General features: G+C 36.5%; 1 protein-coding gene across 1 annotated transcript in view; it reads left to right on the top strand.

Moving 5' to 3' along the window:
* LOC135197811 (neural proliferation differentiation and control protein 1-like) overlaps positions 1-17,500 on the top strand; it is a 326,436-nt gene that overhangs the window by 174,513 nt on the left and 134,423 nt on the right. Inside the window, 2 exon segments of the mRNA XM_064224941.1 lie at positions 2,226-2,354; positions 12,409-12,475. Of these exon segments, the coding sequence (XP_064081011.1) occupies positions 2,226-2,354; positions 12,409-12,475 (196 nt within the window).

The following is a 17,500-nucleotide window of genomic DNA, read 5'->3' as shown; positions in this document are numbered from 1 at the left end:
TTTAAATTTTTGTATCGCGTAGCCTAGAACAAAGGAGAGCTGAGGCAATGAATATATATATATATATATATATATATATATATATATATATATATATATATATATATATATATTATACATAAATATATATATATATATATATATATATATATATATATATATATATATATATATATATATATATATATATATATATATATATATATATATATATATATATATATATATTCATTGCCTCAGCTCTCCTTTGTTCTAGGCTACGCGATACAAAAATTTAAAGCCCTAATTGATTATTATTCTCTTTTATATATATATATATATATATATATATAATATACACACACACACAACAATATGCTGTTTCATCTAATCATGATGTTTACACAAACCAAACAAGATAATATTCATTTCCACATTCATCCCCGACACGTGAATCACATATGAATCTCCTGCGCGGAACACTTCCAGAACACAAGCCACTCCACAAGTCTACAATATAAGGAAACATAAACCCAACTTCCCCTTAATAAACTCATAAGCATATTGCTCCGCTCTGAGTGGCACCAAAACTACATAATAATCGCCCTTCCTAAAAATTCTAATTCCCAGGAAATCGTTCTTTGTTTCTAAGGAGAAAAATATTCCGTGCTATTAAACATAATGGACGACGCCTTTAATGACAGCATTACACGCCTTTGTTATCCAAGAGGAGTGACGTGCGTGCGCGCCTAATAGCCAGCCACTCTTCACTAGGAAGAGCGGCGCTGTGCGCGTTGTCAAGTCGTTTTAATGCAATTGAGCAACGCGGAAAGGTTCGTTCTCTGTTTTTACTGCTACAGGTACCTATATAGCTTCAACTAATGCTAGTATCTCTGGCTCTTTAATGGTTTTCTGGTGGCATTGTGAACCATCATATTTCTAAGGACTGTTGCAAGTTTCTAATTATTGCAACGGGATTTGTTGCTCACAAAAATATATTCAATCATAGATTTTACCTCTGGCTATGAAAGGCGTTGATTGCGTAATAATAAACTCTAATCATGGTTTATATTTTCTGCACAGGAAGGCAGAGCTAAAAGTAAGAGATATATTAAAATATTTGTGCCGTATGCTTAAGAAGTGTTACCAGCGAGGAGAACCGCGTTGAGTAATGGCTGAAAGCTTTTGTATAGAGCGTCATATAAAATACACACGCGCACATAAACAGACATATAATATATATTCAATATAAGCTCTTATCCCTTTGAGGGGAGTGGCTCTGAAAGGGGTTCACCCTTCTGAACTTTGTTAGTCTTTTAGAATGAAGTTAATTGCCCTATACCCTCCTCTACTCTGGCTGCAATCCACCACTGTCGGCAATGCATGCATGTATGTATGTATGTATGTACATAATATATAATATATATATATATATATATATATATATATAATATATATATATATATATATATATATATATATATATATATATATATATATATACGTATATATGACAAGTTATAATCGTCCATGCTTTGCAAGATATCAGATGATTTCCAGGATTATGCTCTGTGTTCAGTGGGTAATAAAATGTAAAGAAAAGAAAAATTAATGTTAATGATATGTTTGTATTGCATGACTCCCTTGACATGAGCTTTAAATTGCAGAGCTAATTATTTCAGTGAGGGTTGCATGTCATCAGACCGGTTTATTGCGTGATTTTTTTTTTTTTTTTAGCGGAATATGAAATGTAAAAGGAACCTAATAACAATGAGCTTCCCTCCTTCGGCCCCCCCCCCTCTCTCTCTCTCTCCTTCGGCCCCCCCCCCTCTCTCTCTTCTCTCTCTCCAGCATGAACACCATGTCTTCTTTTCTTTTCAAAACCCTTCTTCGCTGTCTATCATCACCTTCATTATTCTAATCTTTATCACAATCTCTCATTTCTTCCCACACGTATGCAACCCGAACAAGATGTAAGGTCTGTAAGGTCTCTCTCTCTCTCTCTCTCTCTCTCTCTCTCTCTCTCTCTCACACACAAACACACACACACATACATCCCAGCAACGGTGTTTACCAAACAGGTATTTTTATTAACAATAAGTCAATACTACTGATTTAATACTTGTCTTTTCTGTTTGCTAATTACTTGGGATGTTTCGTAACTCCATCAACAATAATAATTTCATAAATGATACATGTAGTATTTTCCTAAATCTGTTTTTACTGACAATTTCTCCTTTTTTCAGCTTCGGCAGCAACATCTCAGCCCGAAGCCGTCAACTACATGAACAGGTCACCTGCACATGCGCAGAATGCGGGTTACGTCCTGCACGAGGCGGACCCTCACACCCAACTCAATGATATCTACTTCACCGGTGGGTAAATTATTTATATATATGAATTTGTCTTCTCAATTCATTTTGTACCTTTTTAATGCTTTATCTTTGACCTATTTAAAGGCCGCTAATTTAATATTCATAGAGAGGCGAATTACATGGCATTGGTTTTGCTCTCGTCACAAAATTCAATGTTTAATAAAAATGGAACAAGTCTTTGATGATGAGTCACTTATACAGCTTTATTTTCAATTGAATAAGAAATATCTAGGTAAGTTACAGTTGCCTATGTCTTCTAAAACCAAAATATTTTCAAGTGTTCAGATATGCACTATAATTGTACGTACATGGTTTGCACCTAGTTGACAGTTCTGAATGAGCCCACTACCCCCCACCGCAGCTTGTATCACAGCTACCGGAATGTTTCAACTTGAATCTCATTCTGAATTGATTACGACGACTTGGAATCGTCTGCTACGTGAGACAATGGTCACAACACAACCCAAGAGCTGGAACTAATACACTGAGTTCCATGGCTGATGGCACCAATTGCAAATTCAGCCTCTCTCATAATAGGAGCGATGAGGTGGATTTTATTTTGATCTCTGCTATCACACGTTTCACTGAAAACTGTATAAAGTTGCTTACTCGAGACACAAATATGATATGGTGAGGTTCAACTAAGTGAGAGTTGGTGTGGCTAACTGATGGTCGCATCAAGTTTAAATTCAGTATAAAAATAAAAAGAGGCTTAAACACCTGTCCTGTCCTTACAAGGGATACAGTGAAGCCTTGAAGAACAGCAAGGTGAGCGATAACAAGAGATCTCCAGTCAAGGCAATGGTTTCAGTTTTAGGGCCTTTAGTAGATTCACATCAACCGTGCATTTGATGCCTAGGCCAGTCCCTTACGACGCTCCTGATTGGTTGTTGATAAGCCAGTCACAGGGCTGGAAGTTATCAGTCTCTCTCGAGAGTTCAATTAAGAAGGATGTATGTTCCCCCTCTCCCGAGGGATACTTTTGAAAGACGCATCCCTTAGGAGGTGGAACATACGTCCTGCCTATGTGAACTCTCTCGAGAGATGAGGGTTTCCAGCCCCGTGATTGGCTCATCAACAGCCAGTCAGGAGCGTCGTAAGGGACGGGTCTAGACATCAAATGCAAGGTTGATGTGGATCTACTATAGTAGAGTGCACCATACCCAGTTAAGTCTTCTGCTGTGAAGACTTAAGAGAACAACCACTTCGCTACATCCTTTGAGGAAATGCCTATACAAGTTGTTATACACATTTGCAGCCGAATCGTTTCAAAAGAAAAAAAAAACGTTTCATTTATGAGATCCATTCAAACTTTAACAAATTGCAAATAACATATTTTAATATAGCAGTAACCTCTAATTAAATACAGTTTTGCTATCTTCATTCATATTAAGCAAGCCCTAAAGACGACTGAATTCCTTAGCAAGCCTCCGAAGAGAGAGAGAGAGAAGAGAGAGAGAGAGAGAGAGAGAGAGAGAGAGAGAGAGAGAGTATTAAAGACAAAAATACAACAGAAATGAAGATGCATCAGCGCAGACGAACAGTAATTCAAGTTGATGATGTACCTAATTACCGCAATCTCCTCTCACCCCGTATGACTTCATCTCCAGCGTCACAAAATTCATTCTTATTTTTCCTCATAACATTTGGAGATAGTTACAGGCTGTTTGCCTTAATGCAATTACCCTCTCGGGTTCCACAAAACTGTTCACACTGGGGACCTTGAGGCCAGAAGATCAGGGGTCGACCTCCATAATCAAGAAGACTTCGTAAAAGGTTAAGCACTTTCAACACTTCGCTTATCTTTTTAAGTCTAAATGGAAAAAGGTGATCCTCAATTTGCAAGGTTTTTAACGACGTATTCGTTTTTCCCTTGTAATGCCAGACTTTGGATTTCTCCTACTCGTTCCTTTTCCCCTGTTCTTGTTTTCTACTCGATAGATCTAGGACAGGGACCTACCCTTGAATAATATTCACTCAATGATATATAACCAGTTCCCTTTGGAAACTGATCCTGTTTTCACACATTTATTTCTATTCCTTTTGTTTTTACCAGTCAACATCAACAAACATTCTCATGGAGCAACTCAAAAAGGTCATCAAGCAGCACTAAAGTACGAAAAGTGCAACCTAAAGCAAATGCACAAATAGATGACAACACAAAGAAATATATGCAAACATAAACATCACTTCAGAAACTAAGTTAGGCATATACAGAAAATGGTGCATGGTGCTTTAAGTAAAGACAAATTAATTTTCTCTCAAACGTATGGCATTCTGTTGAACGAAGTTGTTGCACGCCACTTCATGCGTCATGAGATTAATCAATCATCAACAACAACCTTTATCTGCTCCTAGTCTTTATAAATAAAAAATGTGAATGAAACGAAGTACATAACCTCTTACACCAAAGATAGGCAGCTTATATATGAGCCTTTAGTTATCTAGGTCAATTTTACCACGTCTAAACTAACAACTATTTTAGATGTATGTCGTTAGGTCTAATAGGGGACCACATGTAGTTAATCATTGTCTGCAAATATATCAGTTATTACAGAGCAAGTACTTTGAATTAATGTAATTATACAGGATATTGAAGGTCAACTTTAAAGCAGTTTTTGACAGGACTACAGGAGATGGTCTGAGACTTGTAACTAGAACTTAAACCATTGTTTGAAACAGTCATAGGGTTTCCTAACTTAATTCTTTCCTTTCGAAATGCTATTCAGGAAGGGGAAAAATAGATCGTTCTGACTTTGGGATAAGTGCAATGGGCACAGTGCTAAAAATTAATGAGTAAAACAGGAGGTATACCTAGCAAATATTTTATCATGTTTGTTAGTCAGCCGTAAGCTCGCTTCAATAAATTCCCCTGTTTAGAATATTTCAATAATAATCTTATGAAACCTCCGCCTTGAATGAACACTCATTCCATGACCATTTTTTAATTCCTGACATTTTGTTTGCTTACGGGAAGGACAACTGTAATCAAAGGATCAACCAACGACCTATAAATACTTGAGTTTCTTCTTGAATATTTAAATTTAGTATTTAGGGAATCAGCTGATTTATCAATCCTCCACAGTACGGCCATTATCATGTTTCGTCTTTGGATATAAAACTCTCAAAACATTTTCTCAACTGCAAGAAGGCCTGCAGTACTTCAGTACTGTGAACAAATACATTTGTTGAAATTCCTTCTCTGATTTCAGTCACGGTAATCATGAGACAACAATGGTTTCGGTCTTTCATATAGTTTATACGTTCATGATGAACGTTACCACTCTCCCCCCCCCCTCTTTCTCTCTCTCTCAAGGCACTAGAGAACCGTCAGGTTTTGAAAATGTGGAAGATAGCCAACATCTTCCTATTCTTTTAACTCGTAAGTACCAATGCTGAACTTATTATACTCAGGGCAACAGTTCACAAAAATCAGGGGATGACGTGACTGATAGTTTAAAGATTAATGCGTTGACGAATCCATAGCATTCTATATACTGAACCTAACCTCAAGTAAAGAGTAAAGAGAAATTGGAAATGAAATCTTGCTTATTTTTGTTTCTTTTACCGAGATGTAGCCCCGATCTCTTTCTCCTTCCGTTTTCCCTGACTCAGAGTTCTCGGAGTCTTCTCCCTTTTTTTCTTCTTTGTTTATACATTGTCATACAAGACTGTGGGATTTCTACCCTAAGGAAGCTTTTTTTCCAAAGTAAAAGTCCCTCTCGAATTTATTAGAATGTATCCACATAATAACAACATCAACAACAATACTAATATAGTTATTAGACAGCATACCCCCACCTGTCTTTGCTTGGAGAACAGATTAATAACACAGTTAACTAAAACTGTTCGAAGCCTCTCTTTTTGTTCCACCATTCGCCTCTGTTCTCCTACCTTTCCCCCCCTTAGCACGTTCACTCTCTGCTCTTTCTCTTTACCCTCACCTTTCCCTTCTCATATTTCGTTGTAACCTAAGCTGTCAATCAATCAATCAGTGCTGTAGGTTCTCTGCAGCATCCCACGTTTCCCTGTTGGTATATTTCTGTTACTTTCCGTCCGTTCCGTTCGTTCTCTACTGACTTAGTTGCCTAATTTCTCTGTAGAGATAGTTGCCTAATTTTTCTGTAGAGATAGTTGCTCTAGAGATAGTTGCCTAATTTCTCTGTCAGAGTGTTTCAATTTCTGTAGAGATAGTTGCTTAATTTCTCTGTAGATATAGTTGCCTAATTTCTGCAGAGTCCGTTTCAATTTCTCTGTAGATATAGTTGCCTAATTTCTCTGTAAAGATAGTTGCCTAATTTCTCTGTAGAGATAGTTGCCTAATTTCTCTGTAGAGATAGTTGCCTAATTTCCCTGTAGAGATAGTTGCCTAATTTCTCTGTAGAGATAGTTGCCTAATTTCTCTAAGATTAGAAGGATTCAATGATATTCCCCCAATTAAGGAATATGCTCCGGGATGGCACAGTGAGAAGTAAAGAAACTTAATTCAATAATATTTTTCTTAAAAGGTGAATCACGTTTTTATTTTATGGCATTGGATTGAGAGAAAAGGTAGAGGCCGTGGGAAGGGGAAGAAAAAATGGCCAGGAAATATCAGTAAATCTAATGCCAGGTTACAAGTCTGGAAAAGCAAAAGCAACAATAGAATTCAAAATAAATGAGAGAGGAGGTGGTCATGTTCAACCCGGTCGCCTTCTCTCTCTCTCTCTCTCTCTCTCTCTCTCTCTCTCTCTCTCTCTCTCTCTCAGAGAGAGCATGCCAATAAGAAAAGAAAGAGGGCGAGGATTCGTTCCAGAAGTAACTTATGCAAAGAGATAAATCGGTTTACAGTAGTTTCTTGAGCGGTTTTAAATCACGTCCCTCTTTTCCCAAGAGGACCCTTGGCCTTCCTCCTTTTTTTGTGTTTGTTCGTTTGTGTGTGTGTTGTACGTTCCTTACTCTGTATTTCTTCCTAGTCAACCAAAGGCAGTTGCGATTTTTCGCTCATTTCAAAATCTGGTTAACTTTTTTTTTTTTTGCTTTTTTTGTTTTTTTTTTTTTTTTTTACCAAGGATGCATTGTGTAAATTTTCCCAATTAAAAAACCCCCTAAAACTTCTCCTACTTTCCCCATCATACTTTCTGTTTTCTGGCCAAGATTGGTCCACCAAGGGGGATGCCTAAGATCCAAACGAAGTAGTTAAAGAGGTCACCGGGGATATTACATATATATATATAATATAATATATATATATATATATAGATATATATATATTTATAATAGCTATATTTATATAAAGTATATATATATATGTATATTAATATATATATATATATATATATATATATATATATATATATACATACATATATATGAGTTTATAAAGATATATGCCACGAAGGAAAAATAAACGAAGGAGGATCTGCGAGACCTTTCGACGTTAAACGTCCTTTACTGAGCAGAAACTGTCATAATGCGGCAAAAGACAGTACAAGAAGATTCGTATAACTGAAATATAGGGATTATAAAGAGATTAGTACCTAGAATCCGACACACCTGGAAGATGAGAAAACTTCCCCAAACAAGCATAAACAATGGGTGCAATTAAAGGTTTAAGACAATCATCTCAGATACAAGGACAAGACATATATATATATATATAATATATATATATATATATATATATATATATATATATATATATATATATATATATATACATATAATGTATTTCATGAAATACAATTATATCTGCTATCAAGTGAAAATCCAGAACGTATCCAAGTATGTTTTTCAGAATACTGGTCAGGGTTCACAAGTAAATGTAAACAAGACAGGACGCGAAACGTGTTAAGAGCCCATATTTGTTCATTGCTAATTTATGCTGATTGGAAAATCCCGGCAAATTGTTGCAACCTAAACTCTCACAAATGCAGTTTTATGAGCAGAAAAGCGACTTCTTGGAAACGTTTCATTACCACCAAAGTTGATTTATTCACTAAGTTTCTCTAACCAGCATTATCCCAATTAGATAGCGTGGGCGAAATGTTCAACAATAGGTAATATGTCTCACTGAAGGTTACTCAGGATAGCAGGACATGGATGAATATGTGAAAAAGTTATGTAGACTCTAATGCTGTGTGGGAAATAGAGAGTTTGTTGCAGCAACTTCCATAAATGATGGCATTGTGGTTCACATAGCAGACCAAGCAGTTGCTAGTAGAGACAGTGCATGTGTGTGAGAGCATGTGGTTCTAACAGTAACGTATGACAGGTGCCTAGTGTATCTGACAGACTATCGTGATTAATTTAATCTGGCTTTTGGTGTACGAGTATCGCTAAGAACATAAAAGGTTAGGAATTTCTAATGTTCTTAACGTGTGCATTCAAATATATACTCTGGCGTTTAACGTTTTCACCTTAATGAAGGGAGTCTAAATATAATTTTATAACATACCTGTATACCAGTGTTGTCCAAACTGGGGTCCGCGGGGTACGCAACATAGATCATGAGGGTACGTGAACAAGCAAGGAACACACACACACACACACACACAACAGAAACATCCCATCAATGAACATTAGCCTCACATCTCACATTAAGTTGTGTAAATAATTTTCAAGCATTTTGTTATTAAATAATTTTTATTTGTGCAATAAATTTGAATTTATTGACCAACACTTCTATAATGCAGTCTTTTCATAATTAATATACTATTTGCATGATTATCCTAAAAAAATACTGAGTTTGGTCAGCCATGGTGGGCGAGGGGGGGTACGTAACAATAGGAGAAGGTAATAAAGGGTACAATAGGCGAAAATGTTTGGACAACACTGCATGATACTGTATCCTAAAAAGAGTGGACTGATTCTGATCACGGAAGTGATGTTAACCTCTTTTCCAATCCCTCTGGAGTGAAAATTTAGACTCAATTCATCCCAGAGAGATACTGTTGGCCACAATGTCCAAAACCATCAACCATGACGAAAAATTGGATGCTATTCGGCTCATTCCAAACGTCTGACTACCACAGATAACAGAAACTGCAGAGTCATCAGTGCTAGTTAAGTAAACACTGTTCTCATTGGTCTCTTTTTTAGATAAGCCAGCTTTAGGTGATATGAATGACGCATGTTGGCACCAGAACAGGCAGACCTGAATGACAGACAGTTCAGGAAGAAATTACACATCAAAATATTGACCAAGCACTCACTTATGTATCAATGACGGGCGTTTCTTCAATGATACATGATTATCAGTCACGTGTTACAAATGGTGCATTTTGAAGTGACTCGTGGCAATTTATAGTGAAAAAAAATTAATGTATCGCTTGGAGGGTTGGTAAAAAAAACTTTTCACGGTGTTATATGATTCATCATTAAAATAGAATCTTTCGAATAACCTGAACAAGGTTACATTTCTTAATACTTTGTGAGTTGCTGCGTTTAACCTGCGTATTACTCGGTCAGTTTATAATCGGCTCTTCTGAGGCTCTATATTGTTGAAAAAAATACTTTTCAAATTGCACACGCTGCAGCAGCCATTTCCCCTCAAATTTAGCATGACACAAAGATAATAGCAGCCATTTCCCCTCAAAACAAGCAGGACACAAAGATAATAGCAGCCATTTCCCCTCAAATTAAACAGGACACAAAGATAATAGCAGCCATTTCCCCTCTAATCAAGCAGGACACAAAGAAAATGGCAGCCATTTCCCCTCAAATTAAGCAGGACACAAAGATAACGGCAGCCATTTCCCCTCAAATTAAGTAGGACGCAAAGATACTGGGAGCTATTTCCCCTCAAATTAAGCAGGACACAAAGATAATGGCAGCCATTTCCCCTCAAATTAAGCAGGACACAAAGATAATAGCAGCCATTTCCCCTCAAATTAAACAGGACACAAAGACAATAGCAGCCCTTTTCCCCTCAATCAAAGGACACAAAGAAAACCCCTGGCAGCCATCCCCTCAAACAAGCAGGACACAAAGAAAATGGCAGCCATTTCCCCTCAAATTAAGCAGGACACAAAGATAATGGCAGCCATTTCCCCTCAACTTAAGCAGGACACAAAGATAAAAAAGTTAATCGGACATGTCTCCCGAATGTTATATCATGTTCATCACTGAAAGAGGAAACACGAGGGGAAAGCAGAGGATGTCACATTGTGCAAGTGAGTGGTATGAAAAACTGGCCAAACAGAACCCTCGAATTCGCCAAATCTAAATTTCCAGAAGATTCTTGCCTGTCAGCGACTCAAATCCACTCCTACTTTAGACTGCATCCTTTTTATTAGATGCAAATTCGTTTGCTTTATGACTTATCTTCTTTTATGTTGCATAAATCTGATGGTTCTTGTATATATATTCTCGTCTGTGGAGGCTCTTTTCGGAGCTAATAGTCTTTTTTAAGACCTGGCACATTTTCAATTATAATCAATCCGAAGACGCGCCGATATAGAAGCAAAAAAAAGCTCTAAAAAGCTTACACAATTTCCTTTATCTAACTGAATACAACGTCGACAGGAACGTAGAATTATTCTCCAAGATTTTCTTATATGATACGATTATGTAATTTCGGATAATACTTATGTATATACATACACAGAATCTATTACTGTAGGATCGTAAAAATCTTCCTAAAGCATATTTCCTGAATACGACAAAATGATATTCGAATCATAATGATATAAATCTAATCCGATCTGGAACCGAAAATGCTTGATAATAATTACTATAATACGGAATGCTTTAGCGAGAAAGAGGTCAAAAGTGTCATGTGCTCTCCACAGATTATCCCAACGAATCTCATAGTTTTTAAATAATAATAATAATAATAGCACTATCAAAACTAAAGAGAAAAAAATTATACCATTAAGGGGGTAAAAGTATGAGAGGAGCCCACCTCCTCTCTTATTTGGAAATCTGACAGTAATGGTTTGGAATAATATAGAATATGTTATTTTTAACCGATATTGCATTAATGGTATTGCCTCGTTTCATAACCAATAATCGTAAATTAAAACAAGGCTGGCATTATGATAGCGTGCGAGAGAGAGAGAGAGAGAGAGAGAGAGAGAGAGAGAGAGAGAGAGAGAGAGAGAGAGAGAGAGTTTACTGGGAATATAATCAGATGGACATGAAATGGTGATGATGACTAATAACGGTCCAACATAGTTTGATATTCTTTGAATAACCTTCCTTTCCTTCGTGTCATTATGTTGAAAGCCCCGACTTGAAACCATGATAAGCTGAAGGAAAAAAAACCGCAATATTTGCTTGTTGTAATATGTCATTTTCTATGTGAAAAAAAAAAAAAACTTTTACTGTAATAATTACTCTTAAGGATAACCTTAAAATTTTCTCGATATCCTGTTAACAAAAATTCTTTTTATCTACATATCCGTTAACGAGACCTCTTGTATCTGTTATGTTACATATAATCAATTTTTTTTTTTTTTTATGCCTCCCGATAATTTCCATGAAGAAACATTTTTTCTTCAGTGATATTGTCTTGAATAACACTAATTTTATCTATTATATACTTGGTTATTTTGTTCTGAGGTGAGCCAATGAATAACCTTTATTTTCCCCTGGAAATATCTTGTTGAATAACATTCATATTGCTAAGGTATTCTATTTTGATGAATAAACTCATTATTAGTGATGTTATTTGCAGAAACATCAGGTTTTTGTGAATTTCTGTTGGAAACCCTCAGTTCTGAGATTTTCTGCAGGGTAAACCTAATAGCTTCTGGAATATCCTAGTAAATAATCAGTTTTTTTGCTTTAGTATGTTGAATACAGTACCTTTTTCTACTTAAAATCATAATTCTTTAAAAGATGGTCCTTTGGCTACAACTCATTTTAGCATTGATAAGCTGTTGAATATAAAACTAGGCATAATGCTCTATTAAATAATCAGTTTTCTTGCATTAGTATTTTGAATAAAGTACCTTTTTCTGTTTAGAATCATCAGTTTTTTAAAAGATGGTCCTTTGGCTACAGCTCATTTCAGCTTTGATAAGCTGTTGAATATAAAACTAGGCCTAATTTCCCCTTCACTCTTTCACAGCAATCGTCGCCGGCTGCACAGCTGCTGCTGTGTGTGCTGTCATTGGCGCCGGCATGTGCTGGTACAGGTAAGCTACATTTACCTTCAAGTATAACACTTTTTCTCTTTCTTAAAAAAATAAGAATGTATAATCCACGAAAAATTCATTGTTTTATATATTTTCATTCTAACTCTTCCTTTGATGTATGTGAATTAAGTTGTTCAGAGGAATGTGTACTACACATGCGATATATTTTGTGTGTCCCCATAAACAGGTAATTTGCCTAAAAGTTTGAGTCAATCTAGAAATGACTGTAACAGCAAAATACCGCATAATACTTAAAATACTTATATCGAATACTTATAACAAATACACTTCTATCTTATTTCATTATTATAACTTCATAAAATAATACAAATGCATGACAACCTCCAACTCTGATATTACCTGGTCGGCGACGAAAAATCAATAAACACAAGTGCAGTATACATTTAGAGCCAGTCAGTTTTTCCACCATTGCTTCTCTTGTATCTAGCTAGAGCCAAAGCTTATGAATATGTAATTTACCTAAAATTAGGAGTCTCATTTTAAAATTACAAGTAAGCCTTGTTATAAGCTTTAAAATTCTCTCCAGGGAAAGGAACGAATCCATTATCAATGAGGGTCCCGTTTTCCTTGATCGTACCCATTTTCTACGAAGCTTGATTTTCTTCCACAGAGAACTGGTTTTTCATGGGTAACTATAAAATTGAAGACTGGCGACCAATTTCTCCTTTCAAAGTCTCAGGCACCAGTCGGTAAAACACTAATCCTTTTAGCAATCAGATTTTGCGTTCTTTCATTTTCCACAGTCAGTAAGATTCATTAAAATACGATACTTTTTGGTAACAAGTTCTTTCCGTTCCTAAGATTCCGAACCACTTCGTAATCCTTAATATCGACTAATATTCATATTCAGAGTAATTTGATCTTTAAAGCATTAATACTCACATTATCATGACTTTGTGACCATCAATATTACTACGAATTTGCTATTTTAATGATTATTTCATAAATTTGGCATATAACACTTAACAGTGCATCACATTTATTTGGACTTGAATATTTACTGCAACTGACATTTATAACACTTCTTTATAATTGAGCATTATGGCCCTTGGTATTTACAGTGAATGGACTATTTGACATTTGACATTCTGATCACAATAATTTGGTTTTAGTAATGAACATGAGCAGTAACTGGTCTCCATGCCAGGATCATGCAGTAGACAAAGTCATTTCAATCAGATCTACACAAAATCCCAGTCTGAAATAAAGCAAAATTACATAAACTAGATTTTATTATTCTTAATAACGTTAGCAGTAACCACATTTCAAGGCTTATAATATAAATAGCAATTGGATTTTATGTTCTGAGTATCGAGAGCACCTAGGCCTTATTGACTTTATTGTTCATAGAAATTGGGATTGGGCCACTTTATTCAAACGAACTGACCATCAAGGTTCCTAATATTTACAGTAACTGACATTTAGGTCCCTTTACCTTTACGGTAACCTACGTCACTTAAAATTCACTGTAACTGGCTATGTGGTGTTTAAATGTTCACAGTAGCTGGCTTTTATAGCTCTTAATAGTAACAGTAACTGGCTTTAAAGTAACTAAACTTTGTTGTCCTTAAAATTCACAGTAGCTGGGCATTGTCATCTCCAATAGTCACAGACACAGAATCTTATAATTCATAGTAGTCACAGTAACAGACAATGGTGTTTCTTAATAACTACTGAGAATGGACTTACTGTCCTTAAATTCACAGTATCTGGGCTTTGTGTGCCTTAAAACCTACAGAAACTGGACTTAATGGCCTTTAAGATTCACAAAATGCTCTTATGGCCACGGTAACTGGAATCAAGTGTTCCTTAGCAATTCCCGAATCTGCCTTATTTTCCTTAAAATTCACAGTAACTGGACTTTCTGATGTTAAACGTTCTTGCGGCTTTGAACAGTCTCAAGAAGTACCTTCAACGTTCCTTAAAAATGACTGAAAATGGGCCTAATATCTTTAAATTTTATACTAACTGGGCTTCGTGGTTCTTTAAATTCACAATAACTGTCCTTCGTGGTTGTTAAAGCTCACAGCAACTGTCTTTTACGGTTCTTATTATCCAAATTAACTAACCTTTTTTGTTTGTTTGTTTGTATGGTTCTTTTACGTTGCATGGAACCAGTGGTTATTCAGCAACGGGACCAACGGCTTTACGTGACTTCCGAACCACGTTAAGAGTGAACTTCTATCACAAGAAATGCACATCTCTCACTCCTCAATGGAATGACCGAGAATCGAACCCGCGACCACCGAGGTGGGACGCTAATACCATACCAACCATGCCGCTGGTTTTTTGTCTTCTAATATCACATCGACAGGCCTTCTGTACTTAAACATTACAGTTACTTGCTTTTGTAACCCTCAACATGACATTATTGGCGTTTGTGTTCATAACACTCCAGTAACAGTCAGCTTTTGTGGCCCTGAACATTTATTACAACTTTAAGCTTTGCATCCTTTAAGTATTCAGATTAACAAACTTTTCGATCCTATACATATTCTAGGTGAATATGTGAGCACGAATTTATAGCAGGCGAATAAGTAATCACACACACGAACAGATAACGAAAGAGCGTATGAGATAGATGGCCAAGTGTTAAAGTGAGCATTTGCAATAGAGCCATATGTTGGTAAACACAACTCCTGCCTATCTGCTGTTAAGCTCAATTAATCTACAATGTTAACTTGTGCTTCCCGTAGCTAATTCAGAAGAAGAGGACACCATTTCAATTTTATCTCCATCTTTCATTCCTTGAAAAGAACTTTGGATGAAAAACAAGTGTTAGGCGCGAGTTTACCGTACCTACATTTCGGTTAAACTTGCAATGAGCTATAAAAAAACTACGGAATGTGACAAATAACCATAACAAAAACCAAAATACAATGGCGAAAGCCAACAATTTAAAACAGTAGAGGCAATTCTGGCTGTATGCAAGCACTTGTTTCTTTAACGAGCCATAACCAAAATTCTTGTGGCATGAAGGTAGCAGCATTGCTCCAGAATCATGGCTTCGAAACTCATAAAAGGCTTTAGGAGCCTGGTACTAATGCTAATGGGACACACTGAAAGCCGAGCACCCAGTCTAATTCCAACAGGAAGCCTGTACTCACTAATTTACATAAGTAATCCTACAAATCATTCATTCACGTTTTAATGAAAATCAAGGAAATATATGATAATTTTGTCAGACATTCACTGCATCCGTAAATACGGCGCGGAAACAGTGTTATTATTATTATTATTATTCTTATTATTATTATTATTATATTATTATTATTAATTACTTATTATATTATTATTATTATTAGTATATATACTTAACGATAAATCTGTGCAGAAAGCTTTAAGGAAATTGCTCGATTCCTCTTTTCAAGACTTATTCTACTTAATAGTATTTAATATCATTGTTATTAATATTATCACTATTAATACAGTGGTCAGGCATCCATATGAACACGGCTGAAAGAAGCACCCACGGAACCAAATGCCCTTACAGGAAAAAGTAAAGGACGAGAAACGTATTGGGAGAACGATGAAAATAACAATATACGAACAAACATGAAAAGTTCACTGTGCTGAAGAATGGATAACAAAATGGAGATAAACGATGCAATCCGGATTTAAAGACTTTCGTTACGAAATACACAAAACGTTCAATTTCCTCCTGGCATCCAGGTCCCCCTCCAGGTTTTCCCCTCGCAATAAATTCGAGACCCCTTCCAGCGTTCATTACCCAAGTGGTGTTTTTCCCTTAAAAGGGATATTTTTCGCTTAATATATATCGCGTCCAGTGGCCAGAGGGATAGAAGTCCCCCTGGGGAATATTATCCCCAAGATAGATTGTGATTGCTCTCTCTCTCTCTCTCTCTCCGTAACTCAACTTTTAAGGAATCGATTTTGTCTCTTTTCAAATTACAGTACTTAACTAACCAGTCTTACTCAATCTTGCTCTCTCTCTCTCTCTTCTCCAGATGTAAGTAACAAATCTGCCCACTGCTCTCTCTCTCTCTCTCTCTCTCTCTCTCTCTCTCTCTGACTTAATTTATAAGGAATCGATTTTGTCTCTTTTCAAATTATAGTACTTAACTAACCAATCTTACTCAATCTTGCTCTCTCTCGTCTCTCGTCTCTTCTTCTCTCTCATCATCTACTCTCTCTTCTCTCTCTCTCCAGATAATAAGTAACAAATCCTGCCACCGTGATCATGTTGTAGACTTGCTCTCTCTCTCTCTCTCTCTCTCTCTCTCTCCGTAACTCACCTTTTAAGGAATCGATTTAGTCTCTTTCCAAACTACAGTATTTAACTAGCCAATCTTTCTCAATCTTGCTTTCTCTCTCTCTTTCTCCAGCATGTAAGTAATAAATCTGCCCACTGCTCTCTCTCTCTCTCTCTCTCTCTCTCTCTCTCTCTCTCTCTCTCTCTCTCTCTCTCTGACAAAATCATTAGGACACTGTGAATGAACGGTGAAACCTGCTCCTACAGATAAGTGAGCACACGGTGACCCCTCGGATGGACTAACAAGTCTTTGAAACATCCTAATCCTCGTAACCTCTCTCTCTCTCTCTCTCTCTCTATGCCTGCACGCAAACCTTTGAAACCTTGAATATGCACAGAGTTATGAGAAATACTGCTTAGCAGCAAAAGGTCTTCAGGGTTTGTGAACGTGCCCACATTAATGTGCACATTTATTAAAAGAAAAAACCTTAAAACTCTAGAAGCGAGAGAGGGCGCACAAGCGAGACGTGAGTGGACGTCTGGCGCTGTGTTTAAGGAACTGTACGCAAAGTAAACCTTCCGAATAAAAGGAATGAAAGGCGTTGCAAGTAGGGCCCGAAGGGAGGCTGTAAAGAACCTTAAGTAATGCCTACTGTGCACTGCGTGAGGTGCATGAACAGTGTTATTTCCCTACAGTGCTGGAGATGTCTGCAAATAAGCTTCATCCACGATTCTGCAACCAAAATATCCATATAGCAGTGACCACTATCCTGCTTTTCCTCTTAAGTTAC

Source organism: Macrobrachium nipponense, chromosome 21 (assembly GCF_015104395.2).
Source record: "Macrobrachium nipponense isolate FS-2020 chromosome 21, ASM1510439v2, whole genome shotgun sequence".
In the NCBI taxonomy this organism is placed as follows: Eukaryota; Metazoa; Arthropoda; class Malacostraca; order Decapoda; family Palaemonidae; genus Macrobrachium; species Macrobrachium nipponense.
Note: the sequence above shows the minus strand (reverse complement) of the source record. Positions and strands in the feature narration are given on the sequence as shown.